General features: G+C 38.7%; 6 protein-coding genes across 7 annotated transcripts; 2 read left to right on the plus strand and 4 right to left on the minus strand.

Annotated features, from left to right (window-relative positions):
- Positions 1 to 622: 622 nt before the first annotated feature.
- LOC125203526 (glutamic acid-rich protein-like) lies at positions 623 to 2530 on the minus strand. Its single transcript, XM_048101892.1, has 2 exons — positions 1494 to 2530; positions 623 to 1442 (listed from the first exon to the last, which is right to left on the minus strand). Exons 1-2 carry the CDS (start codon positions 2436 to 2438, stop codon positions 867 to 869), a joined length of 1521 nt encoding a protein of 506 aa, XP_047957849.1. The 5' UTR covers positions 2439 to 2530; the 3' UTR covers positions 623 to 866.
- A 4417-nt stretch (positions 2531 to 6947) lies between these two features.
- LOC125208490 lies at positions 6948 to 8063 on the plus strand. Its single transcript, XM_048108122.1, has 2 exons — positions 6948 to 7341; positions 7467 to 8063. Exons 1-2 carry the CDS (start codon positions 7171 to 7173, stop codon positions 7959 to 7961), a joined length of 666 nt encoding a protein of 221 aa, XP_047964079.1. The 5' UTR covers positions 6948 to 7170; the 3' UTR covers positions 7962 to 8063.
- Positions 8064 to 8947: 884 nt separating this feature from the next.
- Positions 8948 to 9933, plus strand: LOC125203081. 2 transcript variants are annotated; one of them, XM_048101354.1, is made up of 2 exons: positions 8948 to 9168; positions 9223 to 9933. In XM_048101354.1, exons 1-2 carry the CDS (start codon positions 8995 to 8997, stop codon positions 9823 to 9825), a joined length of 777 nt encoding a protein of 258 aa, XP_047957311.1. In that variant the 5' UTR covers positions 8948 to 8994; the 3' UTR covers positions 9826 to 9933. The 2 variants fall into 2 exon arrangements, with proteins under 2 accessions (XP_047957311.1, XP_047957312.1); XM_048101355.1 differs by having other exon boundaries at positions 9232 to 9933.
- Positions 9934 to 11146: 1213 nt separating this feature from the next.
- Positions 11147 to 12637, minus strand: LOC125207811. The gene is made up of 2 exons (XM_048107310.1): positions 12150 to 12637; positions 11147 to 11702 (listed from the first exon to the last, which is right to left on the minus strand). Exons 1-2 carry the CDS (start codon positions 12585 to 12587, stop codon positions 11352 to 11354), a joined length of 789 nt encoding a protein of 262 aa, XP_047963267.1. The 5' UTR covers positions 12588 to 12637; the 3' UTR covers positions 11147 to 11351.
- Positions 12638 to 16425: 3788 nt separating this feature from the next.
- LOC125204298 (anthocyanidin 3-O-glucoside 2'''-O-xylosyltransferase) lies at positions 16426 to 18656 on the minus strand. Its single transcript, XM_048102902.1, has 2 exons — positions 17678 to 18656; positions 16426 to 17159 (listed from the first exon to the last, which is right to left on the minus strand). Exons 1-2 carry the CDS (start codon positions 18530 to 18532, stop codon positions 16635 to 16637), a joined length of 1380 nt encoding a protein of 459 aa, XP_047958859.1. The 5' UTR covers positions 18533 to 18656; the 3' UTR covers positions 16426 to 16634.
- A 3049-nt stretch (positions 18657 to 21705) lies between these two features.
- LOC125208591 (homeobox-leucine zipper protein ATHB-52-like) lies at positions 21706 to 22334 on the minus strand. The gene has a single exon (XM_048108238.1). The coding sequence runs from the start codon at positions 22296 to 22298 to the stop codon at positions 21777 to 21779; it is 522 nt and encodes a 173-aa protein (XP_047964195.1). The 5' UTR covers positions 22299 to 22334; the 3' UTR covers positions 21706 to 21776.
- Between the last annotated feature and the right edge of the window lie 3011 nt (positions 22335 to 25345).

A 25345-nucleotide genomic window follows, 5' to 3' on the forward strand; every position in this document is an offset into this window, starting at 1 on the left:
AACTTAATTATCTGAATATTTATTCAAATCAGCACACACTATCACCAATTTTTGAGATCTCTCCTTTCTGACACACACTACCACTTTCGTTAGTATGCCTTGAATCTGTACAGTTTGCTGCTAATCAAACGAGAGTCCTGACACTATGCTATATTTCTATTTTCGGCCCTAATTGTTATATTGAGCCTAGTCCGTCATTTGGTTCCTATTTACTCCCTCCGTCCGCAAATACGACTCTCGTTTTTCCATTTTAGTCCGTCCGCGAATAAGAGTTCCGGTTCACTTTTACCATAAATGGTAATAGGGTCCCATCTTCCACTAACTCATTCCACTCACATTACATTTAAAACTAATATATACAAGTGGGACCCATATTCCATTAACTTTTTTCTACCTATTTTTCTTAAAATTTCTTAAAATCCATGCCGCCCATGAATGAGAATCCTAATGGCGGACGGAGGGAGTATATAGAAGTAAACACATAAATCTGTAATCTGAAAGCAGTCAAAATACAATCTATTATTCGTTTCATGCCCTTGCACGTAGCCAACCCAACGTTTATGAACCACGTAAACACACACATATCAAGATTATTAGATTATATTAACCCAATACTAACTCATGATCAAACACCAATCATATATATGACATTATTCTAAAATTGAACATTACTACATCACCAATAAAAATAATCATAGCTAAATATTGGAAAAGAGAAAAAAGATTTACAGAGAAGAAACATGGCTAGGAATCAAAAGTAGAGTCACACTAACACAGTAATAGAGTCCTCACTCTCACACTAAGCTCGATAAGATTCCAACAATCATTGCTGTAGAGCATCCACAGTAGCGGCTAGCTAGCTCGGCTCAAACCCCGACTCCAGCGGAGCGCGCAACAACCCTCATCGGCGCCGACTTGCACCTCGTCAGCACCAAGGGCTCGTGCGCCGCCGCATTGGCCAACTTCTGCTGTATCATCGACGCCAGGGAGCACGACGACCTCGGCGGCTGGATCCGCTTCGCCTTGGAGTCGACGCTGAGCCGCCTCTGCTCGCCCCTCCGCGGCCGCGCCTTGGTGAAATCGGTGCTGCACACCCATGTCTCTCTAGAAACTTCCATGGACAGCTTCGGCTCTCGCATCATTAGCAGCAAGCACTCCGGCAGCAAAGGCTTCTCCTTTTCCGAAATCACCACCTCATTTTGCTGCTCTTCTTCCTCTTCGTTATTTAACAAGATTGAATCTTGCTCTTTCGATAGTAAAGGTTTCTCCTTTTCTTTCTCATCGTCCTCGTCTTCCTCGTTTTCGTTATTCGGCAAAATCGTCGCCTCTTCCCCTTCATCTTCCGGCCCATTTTGCAGCTCCTTATCCGACAAGATCGAGTCTTTCAGTGCAATACTCGACGACTCTTGCTCCTTTTCATCGTCTTCTTCTTCATTCTTTACCAAGATCGAATCTTTTACTAAAATACTCGAGTCTTCTTCTTCATTCTTTACCAAGATCGAATCTTTTACTAAAATACTCGACTCTCCGTCTTCATCTCCGTCTTCGTTATCTAACAAGATCGAGTCTTTCGGTGTAACACTCGACTCTTGCTCTTTTTCTTCACCTCCATTGATGGACTCAATTACTTCTGTTTCTTCTTCTTCTTCAATTGAAGGAGCAAGATGGCAAACTGGGCTGCTTTCTTCCAATTCAATTGGGCAGCAATCTTCCAATTTCTCTGCATTTTCTTGATCGAGCAGAGCTTCAAATGATGACATATTCGACTCCTCCTCCTCCTCCTCTTCTTCTTCTTGTACTACAACATTATCTTCAACCTCATAAATCTCCAATTCCTCTTCCTTAATTTGTTGAACATGGAAGCGGTTGGCCAGAGCAGCCATTTTCATTGGATCAGATCTGCACCGCATCAGCAAAAGCGCATTCTTGGGGGGAATGCAAATGCTCACTCTCGCCGCCTCCTCCTCAACCACAACATCCTCCAACACGTGCCGCCGCCGTCTCACCTCATCTCCACCATCCTCCTCAAATCCGGCGCCGACCACCAGCTCAATCTCCCTCCTCCTCCCCTCCACGGAGAAGCACGTCCTTAGCGCGTCGCAGATGGAGACCGGCAGGTGCACCCATCCCTGGCTCCGCTGCTGCGCCTCGATTTTTCTGAAACTGGCCTCGGCCCTTCGGGCGGAGAGGCTGCGGCTGGCCCTCTTCTTCTTCTTCTTCTTGGATTTGACTCTGACCTGGCCGATGCAGGTGACTTTGGGGGAGGAGGGCTCGTGGGCGTCGAGGCGCTTCTTGGGGAAGAAGGGGGAGGCCTTGGAGGGGCGGAGGCGGTGGGCGGGGCTGAGGATGGATTTGGAGAGCTTCATGGAGGAGGAGGAGGAGAGGCAGATGAAGAGGTCGCTGCTGTTTTGGCGGAAATGGGCGCTCTCTCTCTCCATTTTTCTGCTACTAATAATTCTTGTTTGTTACTGTGTTGAATTTGCTGGTGTGGTAAAAGATGAGAATGGTGGGGTAGTAGTGGAGATTTGAGAATTGAGATAGAGATGAATGTAAGGAAGGGAAATGGAGAGAGTGTGAGTGAGTGTGATAAAGCTGTGTTTTGTATTTGAGGGAAGAGGGAATAGCTGTCTTGGGGTAATAAAATTCATTTGGGATGGAATATTGGTATACACGCGCTTGGTGGTGAGAGTTGGTCTTCCCTGCCCTCAAAACAAGTGAAACCAGCCCCTACCGCACGAATCATACAATGCCACGCAATGTCAGCGCGTGAACCACGACCAAAAGTGGCTGGAGTATTTATTTGATGGACCAACTCTACGGTTCAGAGCCGCCGATTTCGGTTTTGAAAATTATTGAATCGGAACCGAACCGTGAGGGTATTTTGCGGTTACGGTTACGGTTCTGAAATCGCCGGTTTCGGTTTCGGTTCCGAACCGGCGGTTTTCTGGCATTTTTTTACGGTTCCAAACCGCCAATTTTTTGCGGTTTCGGATTGATTTCACGGTTTTTCGGTGGTTTTTCGCGGTTTCGATTTGAAACCACGCGGAATCAGCGGTTCCGGCACGGTTTCGGTTCGAAAATTTTTGGACATGAATCGAACCACGGTTCAAAAATCAACGTTTTCGGTTCGGGCAAATTCTCACGGTTTCGGTTCAGAACCGTAACCAACGGTTACGATTTCGGTTGTAACCGTCGGTTCGATAAACCTTGGGCAGGTCTAACCAACGGTCCAACACCGATTCATGCACCACCTCTTAATTAACTCTCCGAAATATTGGATTATGCACCAGCTACCAAATTTTTATTCTTTTACTTCAAACTAAATATCGTTACATAGTATAGTAATCCAGTTTGCTGTATTTCTTTTTTTACACATATAATTTAGGTATTCAGCTCAATGGTGAATCCATGTTGTTAGATGGATCGGTCGCGATTCTCTCTATTTTTTTTAAATGCATTATATATAAAATAAATTAATATACTAACAAATAAGTACATATTTTGTTTTAGTATTCATAAAATAGTTTTCGTTAGCCTTTTAGCAAAAATGATTGCCATGGAGCCACAACATGACAAAAAAAAACCTTGCAAGAAAAGACAACTTTTTTTTTTCTTTTTGTGAGTCCATCTTCAATCTTTCTTAGAGCACTCCCAATGGCACTCCCTTATTTCTCCCTTATTTCTCCCTAACTCCTGCCACATCAGCGCCACATCAGCATCACAGCGCCACATCAGCATCACATTTTATCCCCAGTTTTTAGCCAACTGCTACATTGGTTTCTCCCTTATTTCTCCCTTATTTCTCCCTAACTCAACATTTTATTTTTACATCATTATTTTTTATATTATTTAATTTTCCCTACAAATGTATTTAATAAATAGACTAATAATGAACAATTCATCGTTGTATTAATCATTGGAAAATATAATACAACGAAAAAAAAAAACTACAAATAAAAACCGCAAATAAACAAAGATTTAAAAAAAAAAAAAACTAAGACGGAGGGGCGTCGGGCTCGAGGCCCATCTTAATCTGCAGGCCTTGGATGCATTTCCAGAGGGCCGCCTTTTCTTCAGGGGTCCCGCCGCCGGTGAAGTACAGCGTGTACATCTGCGTCAGATTGGCGACATTGTTCGAATAAGTGGCTTTTTCTAAGTCGATGTGGGGTTTCGAACCGACTTCCGACGTTGTGCCCTTCCCCTTCCGCCTCCCCTTCGCCTTCTTCGCTCCCTCCGGGCGCTCGTGCGGACCATCCCCACTCAAGTCGATGTGGGTCGCGCTCCCCTCGCTCTCCGAAACGCTAAGTCGCGAGCGTACCGATTTCCCGTGCAGCGTGGCGTGCATCCCCGTCCGAAATTTGGGGAGATCCTTCAGCTTATCGTAGATGTTCCAATACTTGAACCCCTTCGACAAGTACTTGCCACAATACCTCTGCATGGCCTCATCTCGGACCATATGCTCGTTCTGGCCACTGGGCATGTCCGCCAACAAGTTAGAATAAATACCGTTGAAGTGGCCGCAGTCCCTCATGAGGCGCTCCCAATGCCGACGGATCGCCTCGCTGCCATGGTCCTTCATTGAGGCGCCTTGTGGCTCGTACTCGTGGGCAACCCGCTCCTGCAATATGATCTCGCCTGTAGTTGCCGCGCCCGCGTTTCCGTGACGTGTCCGCCCGCCAGTGGCTATCGCCGACTCTTGCAGAGTGTAAGTAGTCCTTACCCGGCTCGGCCTCTCATCGAACCCGTATCGGGCCGCAGCGGCTCGGTGGGCGTTTCTTCCACTTCGAAGTCCTCCGCGCTCGCTGTCGCGGCCCGAGATTCTTGGTCGCCTGGGGTTGATCCGGGGGTGTCGAACCGGGGCCGATACACATCGTCGGCTGGAGAGGGCATTCTCGCCGGCATAGTTGAAGTACGGAGAAAGTCTCCGCGCCGGAGGAGTCTGCAAAGAAGACGGACCCGCGTATGGAAGTTGGCCGGGAGGAGAACCCATCGCCAACAACGAGTGCATCCACTGCTCGTTTGCTTCATCCATGTTGGGAATTTGTGAACTCGACTCTTTCCCCTTACCCTTACCCTTACCCGAGCGGGAATTTTTCTTCCAAAAGCTCATAATTTGATGAAGATTGAAGATTGAGAGAAGAGATTGAAAATGGAGAGAATGAAGATTGTGGGTGATGAATGGAGGAAGTGGAGGAAATATTTATAGGGGTGGGATGTAAAAATAGCCGTTGGGCCGAAAAAAAAAAAAAAAAAATTTAAATATCGCCGATTTATCGCCGAGCGTCGCCCACAATGGCCGGCGATCGCTCGGCGATAATCCGGCGATAAAACGCCGGTTGGCGAAAAAACGGTAACATTATCGCCGAATTATCGCCGTTTTCACCACAACGGCCGGCGATAATCCGGCGATGTTCGGCGATTTATTGCCGGATTTTCGCCACCCCCAATTGGGAGTGCTCTCACCATTATTTCCTCATATTTAAAATATATGTCACTTCTATTTTAATGTTATTCAAATTATATAATGTACTAGTAATTTTTTCAAAGATCACTTATAATACTAATAAAAAGTGAAGAATGCGAGTTTAAAGTGAATTACTAAAGGTAGTAATGGAATCAAAAGATAAATGAATCTAAAATGATTTTTGTGAGCTAGTAATAAAAGTAGCCGATTAGGATAGTCTAAAGACTCTAAACCAATTCTAGTTCTTGCATATGATCTCTCTACGGCCTACTTCTCTCTTACACATCTCTATTCAACCTATGCTTTAGTGGTTTGGTTGAGAGTCGATTTTGCAGACCCACAAGATGGTCCAAATCACCAACCAAAGTATTTTGAAAGTTAGACGTTTTTGCATGTGAAAAGGGCCTCTAAAGTTTAGATTATTCATGTCACATGATAAGGACACATTCTAGTTTTATTTCCTTTCATTTTTAATGATTCTATATATTTGAACTCGAAAATATATTAATGAATACATATAGCTAGAGCCTAGAGTGATATGTAGGGGGTATTGTTAAATATTTTATGTGAGCATTACTAGTTAGCTAGTATTGCTCTAATACCTCGGAATTTATTATTAACGCCATTAATTTTATATAAGTAGTAGTATTACACAAAAATCAAACCTCGTTTTGTTCGTTTATCCATTTATTTGAAGCTATAAGTAAAATGAACATTTGTTTTTATGTAAAACTTAACGACGTTTATAACAGTTATTGAGTTACTAGATCCAATATATGCTAAAGTTGACTAAATTAGAAAATATTCACTAATAATGTTTGCATGACATTTCTTTAAATACACATATATATTAATTTGTATAATACCCGTTTAGTGTTCTTCATTTTATTTAATATAGCTTAAAATTTTTTATCATACAAATTACATGACAATGAAGGTTTGATTTTTTATATTTATTAAACAATAGATATGTAGGAGATTATCAGATTATTTATTTTGCAATGTATTACTCCACATAAACCCATGCAGCTTGGGCTGTATTACAATTTACAATAGTAGATTAGCCACCATTTCTATTGTATTTTAATAATACTTGAATATTTATTTTTCAATGACAGTTGTTCCAAGCTTGCAGGCTGCGTCATGAATATACTATAGCCACCATCTCTAATCCGAAGAAAGGGTCGGGTCCGGCACACATCCGGTGCAATCGCGACGTGCTCTTCCCTCCAATGCGGCACACTCACAATTTCATGCGTGCGCTGTGTTGTTGATGCCCTTATTATTGAAATAATCATTTCCAAAAGTGAAAACCGAATATCTTCTATAACAAGAGAGAAACAATAGAGCATGCCTGAGTTGACCTAATGGTAAAGTGGTTAATGCCTGAAGCCAAAGGTTCAAGTCCACGTCATTTGACTATCGGAAAAAGAGAGAAACAATAAAATAGTGTACAAATATGATTTCCCAATCCATACATCTCCACACCAACACGTTAAACTATAGCAACTTGACGCAACAAAACCTGCATGATTAAAGCCTACCATAACTCTTCCACGACGCCTCCAGCCTAAACCCTCACAATTGAAGAAACTTCCCCAAAAAACAAAGCTTATCTTGATCAAAACTCAACAACCACAGAATGTCAATGCAACTACAAATATAACCAATCAATCACACAAAATCACTCAAAAACAAGCCTAACAATGGTGCATTGGAATAAAGACTACTTAGACCTCATATTAGTCCCATTAGGTTTGCTCCTCATGTTCGGATACCACCTCGTCCTCCTCTACCGCTACCTCCGCTGCCCTCAGACCACCGTCATCGGCTACGAGAACCACAACAAGAGAGCTTGGGTTAGGAAAATGTTTCAGGTAATTCTCCATACCTAATCCTTCCTTGTTGAGTACTATCAGACATTTCGATACTTAACTTGCAACGATCTTATATATTTGAGACTGAGCCTAATTTGAATTTGATCTTCCTCAACTTTTCCAAGATCAATATTGAGGACAGGGGGTTTGCGGTATCGGTGCTGAGCAGCAACGCGAGTGCAGCGACATCCCTGGCCTCGATTTCGTTGGTCCTGACCTCCCTGATCGGGGCGTGGGTCGGGAGCTCGTCGGTGAATCTCTTCACGAGTAGGTATGTCTACGGGAGCAGGAGCCCGGCGCTGGTCTACGTCAAGTACCTGTCGCTGCTCTTCTGCTTCCTGGTGGCGTTCGGGTGCTTTGTGCAGACGGCGAGGTACTTGGTCCACGCGAACTTCCTCATCAGCATGCCGGACAACGACATCCCGGTGGGCTGCGTGGAGAAGGAGGTGATCATGGGGAGCAACTTCTGGCTCATGGGCCTCAGGTCGGTCTACTTTGCCGTTAATCTGCTGATGTGGGTGTTCGGCCCCATACCGATGTTCGCCTGCTCGGTGGCGATGGTGGTGGTGCTGGTCTCGCTTGACATCAACACCACCCCTTTGCATCACTACAACAAGTGATGCCAGTCTGTGAAAATGGGGAGAAGCCTATTGGTTTAATTAATCTAATGTAAAAGGTTTTACCAGATTAATTTATTTAATTGGTTGAATTATGTTGGATTAGTACAGAGGTTTATAATTATTCCTACGTATGAGTAGACCTGCCCAAGGTTTACCTAATCGGCGGTTAAAACTGAAACCGTAACCACCGGTTACGGTTTCGAACCGAAACCGTCGATTTTTGAACCGTGGTTCGGTTCAGGTTCAAAATTTTTCAAACCGAAATCGTCGGTTCCGGACAGTTCCAAACCGGAAACACGAAAAACGGCTGAAAAACCGTGAAATCAAGACGGAACCGCAAAAAAACCGATGGTTCGGAACCGTGACAATTCGTAAGAAACCGCCGGTTCGGAACCGAAACCGAAACCGGCGGTTTTGGAACCGGAACTGTAACCGCGAAACACCCTCGCGGTTCGGTTTCGGTTCAACAATTTCTAAAACCGGAACCGGCGGTTCCGAACCGTAACCGCCGATTCCTGAACCGTGGGCACCTCTACGTATTGAGTTTGGTGGCTATTGCTGTTTCTTTAATGAGCTATTGAAAACTCTCAACTTATCCCCAATAATGTCCTTGAATGATTGAATAATGCTTCGACATTGGCTGCGAATAATGCTAAGCAAACTATTTTCTATGCCAAACATGCTTATCAAGAATATCCACTTGCCAAAGTCAAGTCTTCAAAAATGTGATTTGAATAATAGAGGAGTAGTTTACACTTTACCAGCAGTTGGGATTTACATGGATGTGACATGTACACTTTACTAACATTTACACTAATCTTTTCCAAGGCTGTAGTTAATAAAGAAGATGATAAAAAGGGGCAATTGTCTCAGCAATTACCTCACTATACATCTAGACAATGTCAAAAGCCACCTTCATCTAAACCTAACCAATATATTAATCAGAATCTAATTACATAGGCAACCTTTAATCTCTATGAATCATAAATGAAGGAACAAAGACTATGTTCATCTAGGACTAGGAGCTTTCGAAATGGCACCAGCGTGGAAGGAAGAATACCTGGATTTTGTTCTAGTCCCGGGAGGTTTGCTAGTCATGGTGGGATATCATCTGTTTCATCTCCACAGATGCATCAACCGGGCTGAGACGACGGTTGTCGGATACGAAAACTACAACAGGAGAGTTTGGATAGCAAGAGTGTTGGAGGTTAGATTATACTGTTAGTAACTTTTACATAATAAATGAGCTTTGATGGAAAAGATTTTGCAGGCTGAAGTGAAGGACAGAGATCAAGCACTTACAGTGATGGGGAACTACTTATCTGCAGCAATGTCTCTGGCCTCGGTTGCCCTTGCTCTCAGCTCGTTGATAGGGGCGTGGATCGGGAGCTCGTATCACGGTGAATTCATAGCTGCTAGAGTCTATGGAAACATGAGTTCTACCATTGTTTACATCAAATACCTTTCCATCCTCTCCACCTTCATGGTCTCCTTTGCTTGTTTCGTCCACGCATCGACAAGCTTCGTTCATGCCAGTTTCCTTATAAGTCTGCCCAACTGTGTGATGCCTGCAAGCAATGTTGAGAGTGCAGTCATAACAGGGAGTAATTCTTGGGTTGTCGGGCTTCGATCACTCTACCTAGCATCGAATCTGATGCTGTGGATTTTTGGCCCGATCCCAATGTTCGTTAGCTCCGTGGTCATGGTAGCGCTTCTGCAGTACTTAGATAGGAATACCACCCCACTGCCTCAGTATGATCGACCGATGAGTTACGACTCGTTCAAGAATATCGATGATCGGGAAGAATCAGAGGACAGCCTGAATGGGACATCGAGTCTCCTACCCACTCCCGTTCGGGCGTGAGTAGTTTCTAATTTTGTGAAAATGTACTATACTATCTATGTTTCATGTTAATTGAGTCGTATCACTTTTGGGTGTCCCGAGGTAATCAAGTCATTTCTTTTTTGGCAACATCGATCATTTTAATCTTTTTTAATTTATAATATCCAACTTTATTAGTACCTCTCAACTTAACTCACTATACACTACCACTTTCTTAAATCCGGTGCTAAAAAGAGACATCCCAATCAACGGGGATGGATGGAGTATTTCCTTTCATATCATAGTCAAACAAAATGGAAATGGCAATGGCAAATAATACCAAAGATTTCAAATAAATAACAGAGAAGTTTGTAGCTATATATGAGTGGATTAGGTGATTTTCTCTAATGTGAACTGTGATGGCTCAACGATTCTTTATATACAAATAGTAAAAGAAACAAACCACTCAACATAGGAAACAATTGTACCAACAGAGCCATTTAATTAATTCATTTTGACTAGTTCTTAGAATATTAAAAATGAAAAAAAATTATCATGGTTTTATTTGTATTTGATAATGATGCTATACAAATTATTGCTATTGATAATGATGTCATATATGTACGTGAAATCGTGAATGTTCTATTGCCTAATCAAATAATGCTAGCAAATGTATCTATTGGGAAATTTTAATTTTTCGTTTATTAGCGAAAAGTATCATTATAAAGTTTGTAATATATTCTATACTTTCACCTTCAATTTTCCATACTATATGTCGGTTTTTTATTTTTCAGTATTTTTAACAATCATGGTGGTTTCTAGACTCTAGTGGACTTATGTTAACTTTTATTTTTCATTTGTCATTTGTTATCAGTTACGGCTACTATATCACATTTGCCTTCTAATCCTAGCAATGGCCCATTTTCTAAATCAATGAATTGAAACATTATTTGATGTTGCTCACAACATCAATCGTGTCATGCCTCTATTGATACACTCCCTTCATCTGCAAATATAAGTTCCATTTTTAATTTCCATTTTAGTTCATCCGCGAATAGGAGTCGCGGAGGAAGTATTATACGTATTCCATATATAACTAAAAAAAAAATTAATAGCAAATGTAGAATAAATAATACCACGCAAATTGATATGCCCATCTTATATAATGTTATTATAAGACTTCATAATTGACCTTATCATTCCCTCTTGTCTAAACCTCATTCACTTCAAGAAAGAACTAATACAACTCTCTTCATTAAACCATTACTTTTTTCATGCGATAATCTAACATCCTTAATGGAAGCATAGATAGTAGTACTACACCAATTTTATTTAACAAACATCCCTAGATATTCACAAGAAAGAAGAAAACCATCTTTTCACATGCTATATTAATCTAAATCAATGAAATGCCGCACCATACTTATAATACTTAAATCTAAAAATAACGTCACTACTGTTTTTCCTCTTCTGTATGGTTTGCATGCATATAACTATAGAAGCATAGCTTATTAAAATCTGTGGCTTAATGAGAGTTTGCCTAGTTAATAAAAACAAAATAAAATCACTCAATCTTGGTTGACATTTGATGCGACAGCTCTAGCCCAAAACTTGATCTGAGCCTTCATATCATCATCCTTGGATCCCTTAGCACCCCATTTGGGTGCATTTCTTCCATGCTCTTCTTCTTCGTGTGATTCCGGAATCATGGTTATTGCACTCTGCAACTTGGCCACACCCACATCGAATCCTAAATCTTTGAAGCCTTGCAACTCTAACGATTGCAAGTCGCTCAAGCTCTTTTGTGACTTGAGTTGATTCATCGCCCGTCTTGGCCTCAATCTCTCCAATTTTCGGTTTTCAAACTCCACTTTTTGTGGCGATGGTGTGTTGTTAGAACTCATAATTGATGGCACGCCCTGCAAAAAAGGCAATCGGTTGGAAATTTATCATAAAAGAATAGACAATCAAGAGGAAAAAAATAAATAAAAATGGCGTGACATTGGAAAGTTAGGTGACCCTCAAGTCTTGTGTGTATGTTTTAAAGAGAAAAAGAGAATACTAATATTATTAGTTTGGACTGGATCACTAATCATATGTTTCCAATCATTTTTCTTCTACACCCTAAAGATTAGGCAATTTAATTAACCATGACATAGGAGTAGTACTATTTAAGAACGAATTAAGTCATAAATATGTTCAAATTCAATAATAAGAACTAGAGCTAGCAAACATTAAAAATTATACTAGCATCAAAACAAAAATCAATCATACTACTACATTTTAACTAACCATCCAAAAATATTTTGTAATCTATTAATCATACAAAAGAATAGATCTAAATTTTCAAAAAAAAATAGTATTACCTTAGCCACATGATTAATCGTAGGACGTGTGCTTTTCAAAGAAGCTTGCCTTATCAATTTTCCCATAGAGAATTCGATCTCCTCTTCCTCCTCCGAGGGTAGGCTCGCGGGCATCGACGGACCACGTGCTAAATTGCTCATCCCCGGCGCCGCCTTTTCGCTGGCTTTGGCTATGGGATTGCTATTTTTCCTTTCCAAAGAAGGCGGCGCCTTCATCAGAGTAGGCGGCGGCCGCGACAGCTTCATGATGGATTCGTAGGTTTCTTCGTATGACTTTCCGACAGGCCGCGGCGTGTCGACATGCTTGTTTTCCGACATGGCTACTTTTTTGTCGAGAGGGCTGTTGAAGAACCAGCGGCTGTCGAGGAGATTTTCCGGCGCCGCCGGTTTCTCTCCGGCGCCGTCGGCAAGGGGAAGAGGGTTTGGAGAATGGTCCATTGCTACCTTCTACTTTCAATGATGGATTTATTTATATATTACTAGTAATATATATGTGTACGTATTAGTATTATTATAGCTACGGATTCTTGATATTTTTGAATATTTTTTTGTGATTAAATTATTATGGTTGTCGTCTTTGTATCAATTGCCAAAAAGGAAAAAATGTGGTTACAGTTTAGAGGTCACGTGCTTTGATTACTATTCATCCATTGCTAATTGGATATGAAAAAAAGAAACTTATTAATTTGTTTATATATTTTATATAGGTAAATCGTCTCAAAAAATTCAGTCCGAATATAATTTGAATCATTTAATTTGATTTGTTCGCAATTATCTAGAATGTAGTCACCGATTTTCTTTCCTTAAAATGATGGCAAAAAAAAGTTCAAGCTTCATGATTTTTTCAATTGATTTTGAAAAAAATTGTGTCAAGGGAAAATTTAATTATATTTCAAGATTTTTTCTGGAAAATTTACCTTATTTATATAATGAGAAAATCAAATACTTGGCAAAGCCGCAATTAGAGGATTATTCGTGATTTGGTTTAAGTTTTGTAAAAGATATTTTTAATTTTTACCTGCATTACGAAATCTGGCTAAGGAAATGATAATATCTCGCCACATTTATAGATGGATTATTTATTTTTAACTGCTTACGTGGAAAAAGAACTCCTAAAAATATGGCTCAGTGATTCGTCCTTGCATTGTTGGATTGTATAACGTATATTATAAATAATTTCATCTTAAAATTAGAGTATTTTAAAGACTACATCATCATCATGTGTGTAGGTTTTAAAAGTCACACACGCAGAAACATTGTTTAAATAGGAAGAAAAACAAGTGGGTACATAACATGAATGAAATGAAATTTGATTAAATTAATTAATTACTAACAAATTAGGTAGTTTGTGAATATTCGCAAGCATATATTATCAAACACGATTGATTCTCAACCACGGCTTTTGTCACTACTCACAGTACCACTACAACTAGCTCTAATAACAAATAAAAAATATAGAATTTGTGGAATTGAACATCACGTAAATAAGATCGTCACCAGCATCAGAAAACAAATGCAATGCGAAGGTCATAGTGGCAATAGATGGTAGACCAAGCCTAAACTAAACCTCAATCTCAAAATTTTGGGGCAAAGATGCCACCCGAGATATCCTGCAACGACGTCAGAAGTAGATCTTGGTGAGTTTTGGCCTTCATGGGCAGACGCTAGAGTCGGTCCGACCCAAACTCCAACTAAATTTGTCGTTGGTTAGCTCTATAATACATAATCCAGATAGCACTTATCTTTTGAGTGAAATAAAATATTGCCAACAAATGTCTCCTTTCGATGAATGGCCGCAAGAAGTACTTTAAGTAATGAATATTCTCGATATTTTGAGATGAAAGAACCCCTTATTCTCTCAAAATATCCAATATTTCTGTTGGTAGTTAATTAGCACCCGCTTTGAATATAAATTATATTTATATTAGTGATATAGAGACGCACGTAAGGTGATGGACTGATGGCACATTGCATTATTAAGAAACCTATTAAGTCACAAATAATTAATCATAACAATTGCTACATGAAGTACAGCTGTCATGACATTATATTTATATATTTTTGTTTAATTACTAAGTAACCACATTCTAGATAGATAAGGGGAAATTGTGAGGTGCATGAATTTAATTGGAACAAAATGAATGTCATTCAAATTTTGGAAGAAGAGGATGTCATCACAACAGCCCATGTGCTTTGTCTTTTATTGCTAATCAAGAATTGATACTTCTGACTATTAGATATTTTTTTTCTGGTAACGACTATTAGATATTTTAAACAGTGATTATATTCCTAATTTTCTAATTCTGACCTCATTTCATAATTTATTGCAATTTTTCTCGACTAAATTACACTAAAAAATGAGGACAAAGATTATGGATATTCGGATACGTGATGGGAAACCATACATGAGCTTATCTGGATTTGCGTGCCCAAATGCATTGAATTTGTGTTAAGACTACTGGCGGATCGATCCACTGAACGCAACTCGTGAGGTCAGACACAACTAAGAATGTTGGGGTCGGAAGGCAGAGACAGTTTAGCAGCCGTCGTTAACAATGGATGACAGATGAAGAATGACCTCAGTCCAGAAGGTTTAGGGTTAAACCTTCGTATTATAAGATTGGCAACAACTCTGTTGATCGAATTTAATGGAGTTTTTCGACCCTCATGGACGATGGTAGAACCCCAATACTATTTTGACCCAAGAGCCATGTTGGTGACATTTTTTAATCTTAGATTATGAAATTACAATTCTAAACGAATGTTACAAAAATGATATACTCACTCCCATATTTGTTCTAGGTTGTATATCATTTTTGCCTAATGAATTAGTTCTAAAATTATATTAATTGAATACCGATTAAAGGGAAAATAAAATTGAAACGTTCCCCAACAATAAATTAACAAGGGGCACATCTTAATTCTTAGCTTTTTGTAGTCTATTTATTACGTGTGTCACATGCCTCATGCTATCTCTACTGTTTTTGTGGTAATGCAGTGTGCTACGTTGACGTTCACATGAAAGATTACATAGAGCACGACTGCACGACTACAGTAACATCATCGATGTTAATTAAATTGTTGATTTGAAATGGACGCCATACCTAAACTCATCAAATTATTTAATTTAATATTACTACAAGATTTTGCTGCCTAGCTACAATGTGACTTCATCTTAGTAATGCAATTTGGAATGGTCACAAAATCAGAACATATCAAGTAGTACTAGTAATTTACAGACAAATTTTAAAGTTGATATCAAAAACCCAAATTTGGGGGAAATTTAGATGTTTACATGCAAATACGATTTACTTATTTGTAATTTGTAGGAAATGTTAATTACCATTAATTAATATTATATTAAACAAGTACATTCAAATGGGCCTATAACAATTAAACAACTACTCCATCAATTATTTTAAGCCCAGCATACATAAGTTATAGTATAGCCCAATTTATCAATGGCCCAATTCTGATGACAAGACTTTTAGTAAGAGAATGAATGTCTATATATTTTAGGGGTAACTGCTTTTAAAGTCACCAACTTTCCATGAATTCCAGTTTTTCCCATGAACTTTAAAAGTTCGTGTAATGTCACAAATTTTATTGTCGGTTGTCATTTTCCCATGTCAGGTTTTCCGGTCTGATTCAAACTGTTCGTTGCCTATTAAGACAATGTCCAAATTCTTTATCTTATTATCGTTATCTTCGTCTTTGAAATAGCTTTGCGTGGATACCTTGTACGCCTCAATCGGAACTCAGATGAAGAAGTTATGACCATTATGATAGTACAAGGTCACGGCCTTCATCAAATGGGCCGTAATCAGAATGAATGCCTATATATTTTATGTTCATTTTGTCCTCCAATCACTCTTGTGCGCGTTGCATATATAAAATTCCAATTGACCTAGTCAGGTTGGGTAATCCAAACACAAGGAGGGAATAAGTGATCATATAAAAAACAAAGTAGTTGTTACCATTTCCTACTCAAACTTATTGGCTTAATTAAGATAATATTGATTGTGGTTTGAATTGGGCCGATACTTACAACCAAGCACGACGTAAAAACTACTACCAATCATTGTTGTAATTAAAAAAAATAAATTAAATTACCACATACTTCATAATGATTGCCGGCCCATAGGTGCCAAATTCTTTGAGTGTGAGCTTCATTTTTGTTTGTACCCTTTCAACACTGACAAAGACTTTCTCCACAATATCAAAATAATCCGTCTTTATAATCAAATATGCACTGAAAAAAATGAAACAAATGAACTGATGAGTAAATGGTCTAGTTTCCATAAATAAGAAAGACATTGCATAAACTCCACTTCACATATACTCCTTACAACAAGATCTCAACCAAAGCCTAAAAAAGTGTTGGTCCAATTGTTTGCCAAACACTCATATAATGCATATATCAAATTTCAAGACATGCTTTACACATTAATACAATCACAAATCTTAAAAGTAGTAATTAAAACCCTAAAGTTGGTACAATTGTTGGATAAAGCCATCAATATAATTCTCCATATAGCCTTCCCCTGAAAACACCTCCCTCCACTTTGCATGATTCCGCCTGACCACCTCCCCGACGCCGCTCCCCTCCTCCATCGCCGCCTCCACGGCCGCGCACAGGTCCTCCTTCGAGAACCACCCCATGTCCCCACGCGCCACCTCCACCGCCACCTCCAGCTCCCCGGCCAGCAGGCGCGTGTTCAGTATCTGATCCGCCAGCCGCGGGACGAGCACGATCTGGCAATCGCTCAGCAGCGACTCCCACATCGACCCGAACCCGCAGTGGCTGACGAAGCACCCCACCGAGGGGTGGCTCAGTATCTGCGCCTGCTGCACCCACCCCCCGTGCACCACCCCCCTCCCCCCCACCCTCTCCAAAAACCCCTCCGGCAGCGCCTCCTCCACCGTCTCCGCCCCGTGCGGCTTCGACACCGCCACGAAGAACGGCCGCCCCGTCATCTCAAACCCTAGCACCAGCTCCTGAAACTGCTCCTGAAAAATAAAAAAAATAAAAAGTATTACTCCCCCGTCCCTGAAAATTTGTCTTTTACTCCCTCCGTCCCACATAATTTTACTCACTTTGACCCGGCACGGGTTTTAAGAAATTTAATGGAAAGTAAGTTGAAAAAGTTGGCGGGATGTGGGTCCTACTTTTAAAGTATTAGTTTTATAATAAAATGTGAGTAGGAATGAGTAAGTGGAATATGGGGTCCATTACAAAAAATGATAAAAGTGAAGTTGGACAAATTATGTGGGATGGCCCGAAATGAAATATTGGGTCGAATTATCTGGGACGGAGGGAGTACCATTTTTGGTAATGGATCCTATATTCTACTAACTCATTCCCAACCACATTTTATTATAAAACTAATATATAAAAATAGGACCCACGTGCCACCAACTTTTTCAACTCATTTTCTATCCCATTTCTTAAAACCCGTGCTGGATCAAATAGTGACGAATTATTAGGGACAGAGCGAGTAATTTAAAATAAAAATAAAAATAAAAACCTTTTTCAGGATCATCTGACTCCCAAAGGCGCAGTATAGCACTGATTTTGGCGGGAAACTGGATAGCCAGGTTTCCCACCTGTCCTCCAGTTTCTGCCCATGGGCAGAAACTGGAGGGAGAACCGGACCGGTCAGCAGGACCGGTTTTTTGTACTGGTCGGACAAGTAGTCGCACATGGGCCCCTCGAGCTCCCGGCAGGTGCGGATGCCGATGGCGTCGCAGCGGCTCATGGCGGCGGTTATCCGGGCGTCGAAGCGGGAGGCGCCGTAGTCCATGGCGATGAAGGAGAGGGAGAGGGCCTCCTGGCCGCGGAGGACGACGGTGGAGGAGGGGTAGCCGGGGGGAGTCTCGGCGAGCTCCTCCGCGGTCATGGGGCGGTGTTTGGGGATGGGACGGGAGGGGACGATGCCGATGGCCATGCAGGAGGCGCAGATGACGTTGTGGCAGACGGTTTTGGCGCCGACGGAGGCGGCGAGGGAGGGGATCCAGTCGGCGAAGTCGTAGAAGACGAGGTCGGGGCGGAGGGAGAGGAGGAGGGACTCGACCTGGGGGGCGGTGGAGTCGAAGGCGATGGCGAGGGGGTCTTTGTCGGTGATGTCGATGTCGGAGGCGGTCTGGGCGCCCGGGGGGAGGCCCGGGACGTGGGGGATGGTGATGACGTGGAAGTGGATGAGGGAGGGGTGGAGGTTGTGGTGGCCGAGCTGGAGGAGGGGTTTTTGAGGGAGGAGGATGGAGATTGTGTGGCCGCGGGAGGCGAGGGAGTTGGCTAGGTGGATGAAGGGGGTTATGTGGCCTATGGCTACCCATGGGTACATTGCTATGTGGAGCTTCTTTGGGTTTGATAGGTCAGGCATGGCTATGGCCTCTTCTTCTTCTTTTTTCTTGAGAGAGATGATATGTTATTATGAATGGAGGGAGGTGGAAAGGGGTATTTATGTATAGTGTATGAGTGGTGAAGTTTGGTGATTGTGCTGATTGTGGGTTGGTGGAATAATGTGATTTCTTTTTGATTTGTTTGGCCTTCTTCCAATTGTTTACTTTGTTAGTGATGAATTGTGATCTTCTTCTTTTTTTTTTGTTGGTGACTAGTTGGATGTTTCTTTATTTTGGTACTCCATTTAATTGTTTTGTATGATGTCAGACCACTTCTTTTTCCCAAGAGCAGGATATTGGTCAATCCCAAAGGAATCTTAAAGACCATCTCCAACCATTTATACTTAATTCAAATTTATTTTTGAGTATACGTAACACCAAGAAGTAGTTTTACTCCAATCATTTACACCAAACTCAAACTCATTTTTGAGTATACGTCACACTAAAAAGTAGTTTTACTCCAACCATTTACACCAAATTCAAAATTTACACCACTTTTAGGTTTTTATCTCACAAAATTTTTGCAGTAACACCATATTTAGTGCTGTTTCACAAAAAAACACCAAAAATGGGTTTGGGTTTGAGTTTAGTATATGACTGGAGAAGATTTTTACACCAAAACTCATTTATGGAGTATGGTTGGAGATGGTCTAATAATATGACTATTTATTGTGGACGGATGAACTTTGTTCTTTGAAAGAATAATAAATTTTGATAATAATAAAATTTGGTTAAATTTACATAAGTGCTAAATACAAGATTTGAAATGAAATTCAATTTTATTTAACTGTCTTATATGTTCAAATTCAAATAAACTGGATAAATCCCTGTATATGAAGTCAGTATAAATGTCTGATCAGTTCATTTAGTTGATACAATGCATCATCATTTTTTAATCAATAATAATTGGGGTGACATCAAATTTAGATAGAGCTACCTTTTTTAATTACTCTATTAAAACACTGTCAAATTCCGAGGATATAAAGTCTCGCACTTTTGACAAATATATAAATAAATGAGGACATAAGTATAGTGCCAAGCATCATTTGAAAAAAAATGATGATTTAATAAAACATCAGCATTAGCAAAATTAAATATTGACGAGGTCTGTTAGTGGACATTTTATTATTTTTATAATTAAGTTGGACGACCTAATTATTTTTTAACTAATGATTTATGTATTTATGGTGGGAGACGTATTCCCTAAAACTACCTAATTAATACTATTATTAAATACTAGTTTCCATAAACATATATATCAATGTAGGTACTACTTGATAGATGTGATCGTGTATCTTTCTATTAATACTACTATTATAAAAGTGTTACTCCATTTTCTTACAAATTTCAATATATTTATATAATCTGGATTTATAACTATAGTGATATGTGGTGAATGTAATTCTAAAAAAACTCAAGACAAAAACAAAAACAATATATATAACGTATTGTCTTGTATGTAATTCAATTCAACAAATAATCGATATTTAGTATCAACTTAATGACATGAAATTTTTTTCTTCATTGTTTATTTTAAATGTTGCACATAAAGTATGTTTGATCGAAGGTATGATTGAGGGGAGTTGGTGAAATGAGCTTATAATATTGTTTACTTGTATAGACATTCTTCCTCTATGTTTGTTAGGTTGAGTTGCTTAAAATTACGAAATTTTCTTTTGAATTTTTTTTTCATGTAGTGTGTCAATGATTGATTATGAGCTACATTTCATACTTAAAAAGTCACATTCTAGGAATAACATAACAGTAATTAAATAGAAAACTATTCACCTATATTACTGAAACTTTAAAATATAAAATACCTATCTTTTGAGTAGAGTACTACTCCTTGCTAATAAACAAATAGGAGTAAATTAAATAACTAATCAAAGGATCAAGTTAGTTAATATATCAACATTAATTAAAGCTCATGGTTTGGTGAAACTCAAGAATCTATAGTTGACAACTTAATTAAAATTAAACTAATGATTACATTTTTGAGTGTGTATATAGAATGTTGCTTTAGGTAGGTGGGTCAAACAACACGATTAAAAAACGACACTTCAATTCTGATAATTATTGTTTTACTCCTTAGATGAAAATGATTTATAGCCTGAAGTGAACAAGCAAAACGAAAATCTTGATTATTTTTTTTTACTTTATTTCGGGATATTACAAAAAGTTATCGACAGATATACTGACGGATCACAACAAGATTTTAAGGACTTGTTTACATTAGGTGATAACTTAGATAGTTAAGATTAATATATTATAGATGCTAATCCATTTCATCCTACAATTGATTGATTAATTTGAACTCAATTCGATTATGCAATCCTTCAAAACTCAATCTTAGTATTCGTCAATCTAATCAACTAATTTCCATCTAATTATTAATGTCATAAATTTACCTTTTAAATCAAATCAGCCCATTTAATTGAGATAAACGCCATGTCAGCCCATTTAGTATTATCTAGCCAAACCCAATTAAACTAAAGGCCCAAAAATAATGAGTCCAACTCTCAATGTAATCTAGCCCAATTCAATTAAACTAGCTCAAGTTTACAAAAAATGGCCAATTCAATGTAAACCATATCCCTAAATTACATTGGCGATTTTAGAAAATTTAAATGCCTCATCGTTCAAATACTTAATCTTTCTGTACTTTATAAATACATACGATTACTCAAAATAAACTTCCTCTTTGAGTTTATTGCGACTTAATACCTTTTGAGTTTTGACTAAAGATGGCTTAAAGTCCAAATTTGCCTCAGTCATAGAATTGATCACCAAAATATACACGAATTCTTCAACAGATTGAAATCCTATACAACTGCGAATCCATAAACTAAACTTGCATAGGGTCAGACAGTGGATTAAGTCGTGGCCGTATCGGAAGGGTGAGGCGTGTGATTGTAGTTGAGAGTAAAGGACGAATAAAGAACAAAAGTGAACCTCAAACTCGAATGGTTAGGGCAGAGTTGCCGCACCATGGGATAAGCAGCAACAACAAATGACAAATACAATCAAGTTTTCCTATCTTCATGGGCTGACAGTGGGATCAGTCGACCCTCGACAATACCTGAATCCGTCACTCTATATATATTCAATCTCTAGCTTAGAACAGGAAGAACAACAAAGACAAACAAACCAAACATGATCAAAATAAAATTAACACTTTATTAAACCGATGATGATACTAAAAATAGTAAGCTAAGTTACATTACATTACACCCAATAATCTCTCTCATTGACAACTTCTGAAACCGGACAATTTTGCCCCTTTGGCACCAAACAAGCATATAGCTCTTCCACATTCGGCCAGTTCGCCGAGTCATCGTTATGGCTCGAGCCGCCGCCGCCGCCATCCTCGTCGCAGCAGCTGGAGACCGCCGACACCCGGCCGCCGCCAGCTTGAGCCTGCCTGAAGCCGATCAACATGTCCTGAGCTCGCCTCAGCTCGGCGCGGAGCATGTCCACTTCCTTCTCGAGCTCTCTTTTGTCGGCCAGCGCGGCCTCGAGCCGGACCTGGGTGACGCCGTGGTCCAGCTCGAGGCTCTGGGTCTTCCAGCGGGCGCGCTTGTTCTGGTACCAGATGGCAATCTGGCGGGGCGGGACCCCGAGGTCCCGCGCCAGCTGGAACTTGCGCTCCGGCTCGAGCTTCTTGGCGGCGTCGAAGCTGGCTTCTAGAAGCCGCACTTGCTCCTCATTCAGCCGCTTCTTCAGTGGTTTTGGAGTTTGAGGGTTCATTCTTTGTTAATTTTTCTTTTTCTATTGGTATAGGAAATTATGTTGAATGTGGGATTTGGAGAGAGATAGTGTGTGTTTATTATATAGGGTGCAAGGATGTCAAAATTATAGGAGAGTGGGGCCATAGGCTCCCTCAATTTTGAAATGCTAGATAAATTGCAAAAAAATTATGCAAATTGTACTTTGTTCCAACTTCTAATAATTAATTAGAAAAACAAAAAAAAATTGAATTTATTTGTAATTATCCTTAGAATATAGAATTTTTAGGTGATATTGTATCTGATATGGCAACTATGTAATCATATATATGTTGGTAGCAATGTCATTAATATTTAAACTTCTCGTTGAGTTAGCCACGAAGAAAACATAATCGTTGCATTAAAAACATTACTAATTACTAGTATATTGCAAGATCACATAGCTAATTCATTCATCTAATGTATTATTATTCCTCATTGTTTTAAGAGTACTACTATAATGAGAACACGGTTTTATGATGTATTGTCAAATTTATGTTAATCAAGTTTAAATTTTGCTTTGACTCAAATATATGTTAATCAAGTTTAACTTTGCTTTGACTCAAATTTATGTTAATCAAGTTTAACTCAAGTTTAAATTTTGCTTTGAAATACTAACTAAGTCCGTCATATTTATCACTAGTTTCCTTTTCGATCCGTCCACCAATACTTGTTACACTTATTTTTTTACTGCTTTTGGTAATGCATGGACCTCACATTCCACTGATTTTTCAACCCACTTTTATTGTAGTACTATTTCTTAAAACTCGTGTTGAATCAAAGTGTGATGTTTAATGGCAGACGAATGGAGTATATGGCATGAAATTTTTTTACTCTGCCACATGCAAATATGTGGGAAAGTATACTTTAATTAATACTCCGTATTTATGTGGGTTTTGAAATTTTAATTAGATATATGAGGTTTATTTACAATAGGTGGTGGTGGCTTGACTTCTCATGCATGAGGGGCGATCGAGGGGACTGTGTTCACGTGGGTTTGGTCCTACATTGGAAAGTCTAGAAATAGTCTCTCTTTTTTCTTTATCATTCTATTCTTGTCTTTTAGGTTGTGGGGTTGGGATAATATATATTCTACTTATTAAAATAGTTTATCTGTTTCTGGATTAAGTTGAATGATTGGCTTATAATAACAATACAAATTGAGTTCCAAGTTTGGAGCATGAACTTAGGCCACCTTTTTCATTTGCACCAAATGGATTTCAATAAATAATGTAATGTATTTATCAATTAATGTTTTCTAGTTAGAGCAAAAATATCCGACTTGCATGAAAAAACACTTCAATTTTAAGGACTTGCGTTATTCCTTTGCATACGCAAAATCACTTAAATCTTAAGCATTTGATAATAGACTGAAAAAAAAAAATCAATTTCTTAAAAAATAGAAGATAGTAAGTAGTTTTTTCTTTTTTTTTTTGTGAAAAATATGTGTATGATATATTTGAACTTATATAAAGAATTATTGTCGGCTCTTAAATTATGAAAATTTACTTATAGCTGTGTGGATGGGTTGATCCATTAGTAGATTGGTTAATGCTAACCAAAAATTTGAGTTAACATATTAATTTTTATTTATTTATCCATTGAAAAATACTCTCTTGACCTTATAACTTTACTATTTTTCCACAGCAAATTTATTAAGCAGGTTCAATAAACTTTAATGAAGTTTGTAAGATAATCAACGCCTAGATCAAATTACCTAATCAGTACGTTATTAGGAATCAATTCGGATAGTTTACTTTAATTTATTAATGGCTATGATTAGTAATTCATATTTGGCAATTGCCTAGAATTCATACGAGACGGCCTTGGGCGATCGAGTGGTGTTGGAGCAATGCCTGACCCGAAATCATAATTAATTATTTCAGGGGTAAATACGGTAAAATCATGAATTTAGGTCAAATACGGTTGTATCGTAATTTTAAATTCGGCTAAAAAACCCATGAATTTTATCATTTTTCTCAAGTTTTTCACGGGCTAAATATTTAGGGTGTCTATTTATATATATGAGTTGATGTGATGCACATGTGTTTAAAATTGATTTCTTAGTTTCGTTATGTGCCAAGTGTTAAGAACAATGACAAAGTTTATAGGCGATTTCGTTCGTGTATAAATTTCGCATGTTAAATCTGATACAATTTCACCCAAATTAGACTCGTGGAAAATTGAAAAAAATGAAAAAATAATTTTTATGATCAAATTTATCTTTTTGTATACGATTTTCAAATTTTATTCATCAACACTCTAGTACCGCTAAGACACTAAGAAGTAAGCACAACCATCAATTTTCATAAAAATGATCACTTTTATTTAAAACATTTTTATGTAAAACAATAGTCATTTTTATAAACTCCATACAGAATCATTCTATTCGAAATAGAAATAACTTGACCATCATCGAATGATTGAAAATTTGAAATGTTCAATATTGGAGAACTTGACTTTAATTTCAATGTTTTCCTCGTGGGGGCCTTTTTTATCTTATGTGGCCTTCAAATGTTTGTACAGTCATCCACTTTATCGAAGTTTGTGTCTATTACTCGAGATATTGTCCTGAAATTAATATTGTTACATGGATAAGGAAAATTACATACTATGTCAATGTTAATTATAATACGCGATATTGACCTAAAATTAAGTACTACTTATATCTACTCAATTGAACATTATGTCAAGGTTAATTAAAATAAGACATAATATATATTATTAGAAATTAAGTATAGGATTATATCTACTCAATCGAACAATGGAGTATTTAAGATAGTTATCCAATTTGCAAGTCAGTCAAACAAAATGGTATCGCAGTCAGAATTCAGATTCAAGAAGCCTTGAGTCTTGACGCCACAGCCGTCGGCAAGTTGACATCATATAGTCTTCAATCGTGGGCTGAATATAGACATGTAAATTTGGAATTGCATTTATTATGAAAATGAGTCCTTATATAGACAAATGTTTATGAAAATAGTATGACAAGATTAGTAAATGAATGTATTGTGTAATACTATATACCAA

Source organism: Salvia hispanica, chromosome 2, assembly GCF_023119035.1.
Source record: "Salvia hispanica cultivar TCC Black 2014 chromosome 2, UniMelb_Shisp_WGS_1.0, whole genome shotgun sequence".
NCBI lineage: Eukaryota > Viridiplantae > Streptophyta > Magnoliopsida > Lamiales > Lamiaceae > Salvia > Salvia hispanica.

What these genes read in the sequence shown, in the direction of transcription:
- LOC125204298 (XM_048102902.1), bottom strand. Translation starts at nt 18,532, where the DNA reads ATGCCTGACCTATCAAACCCAAAGAAGCTCCACATAGCAATGTACCCA. An exon ending in GTCAGATGATCCTGAAAAAG is followed by an intron (nt 17,160 to 17,677) that starts GTTTTTATTTTT and finishes TTTATTTTTCAG; the next exon opens with GAGCAGTTTCAGGAGCTGGT.
- LOC125203526 (XM_048101892.1), bottom strand. Translation starts at nt 2,438, where the DNA reads ATGGAGAGAGAGAGCGCCCATTTCCGCCAAAACAGCAGCGACCTCTTC. An exon ending in TAGTAAAAGATTCGATCTTG is followed by an intron (nt 1,443 to 1,493) that starts GTAAAGAATGAA and finishes GATTCGATCTTG; the next exon opens with GTAAAGAATGAAGAAGAAGA.
- LOC125207811 (XM_048107310.1), bottom strand. Translation starts at nt 12,587, where the DNA reads ATGGACCATTCTCCAAACCCTCTTCCCCTTGCCGACGGCGCCGGAGAG. An exon ending in CGATTAATCATGTGGCTAAG is followed by an intron (nt 11,703 to 12,149) that starts GTAATACTATTT and finishes CCTTTTTTGCAG; the next exon opens with GGCGTGCCATCAATTATGAG.
- LOC125203081 (XM_048101354.1), top strand. Translation starts at nt 8,995, where the DNA reads ATGGCACCAGCGTGGAAGGAAGAATACCTGGATTTTGTTCTAGTCCCG. An exon ending in GGATAGCAAGAGTGTTGGAG is followed by an intron (nt 9,169 to 9,222) that starts GTTAGATTATAC and finishes TTGATGGAAAAG; the next exon opens with ATTTTGCAGGCTGAAGTGAA.
- LOC125208490 (XM_048108122.1), top strand. Translation starts at nt 7,171, where the DNA reads ATGGTGCATTGGAATAAAGACTACTTAGACCTCATATTAGTCCCATTA. An exon ending in GGGTTAGGAAAATGTTTCAG is followed by an intron (nt 7,342 to 7,466) that starts GTAATTCTCCAT and finishes AACTTTTCCAAG; the next exon opens with ATCAATATTGAGGACAGGGG.
- LOC125208591 (XM_048108238.1), bottom strand. Translation starts at nt 22,298, where the DNA reads ATGAACCCTCAAACTCCAAAACCACTGAAGAAGCGGCTGAATGAGGAG.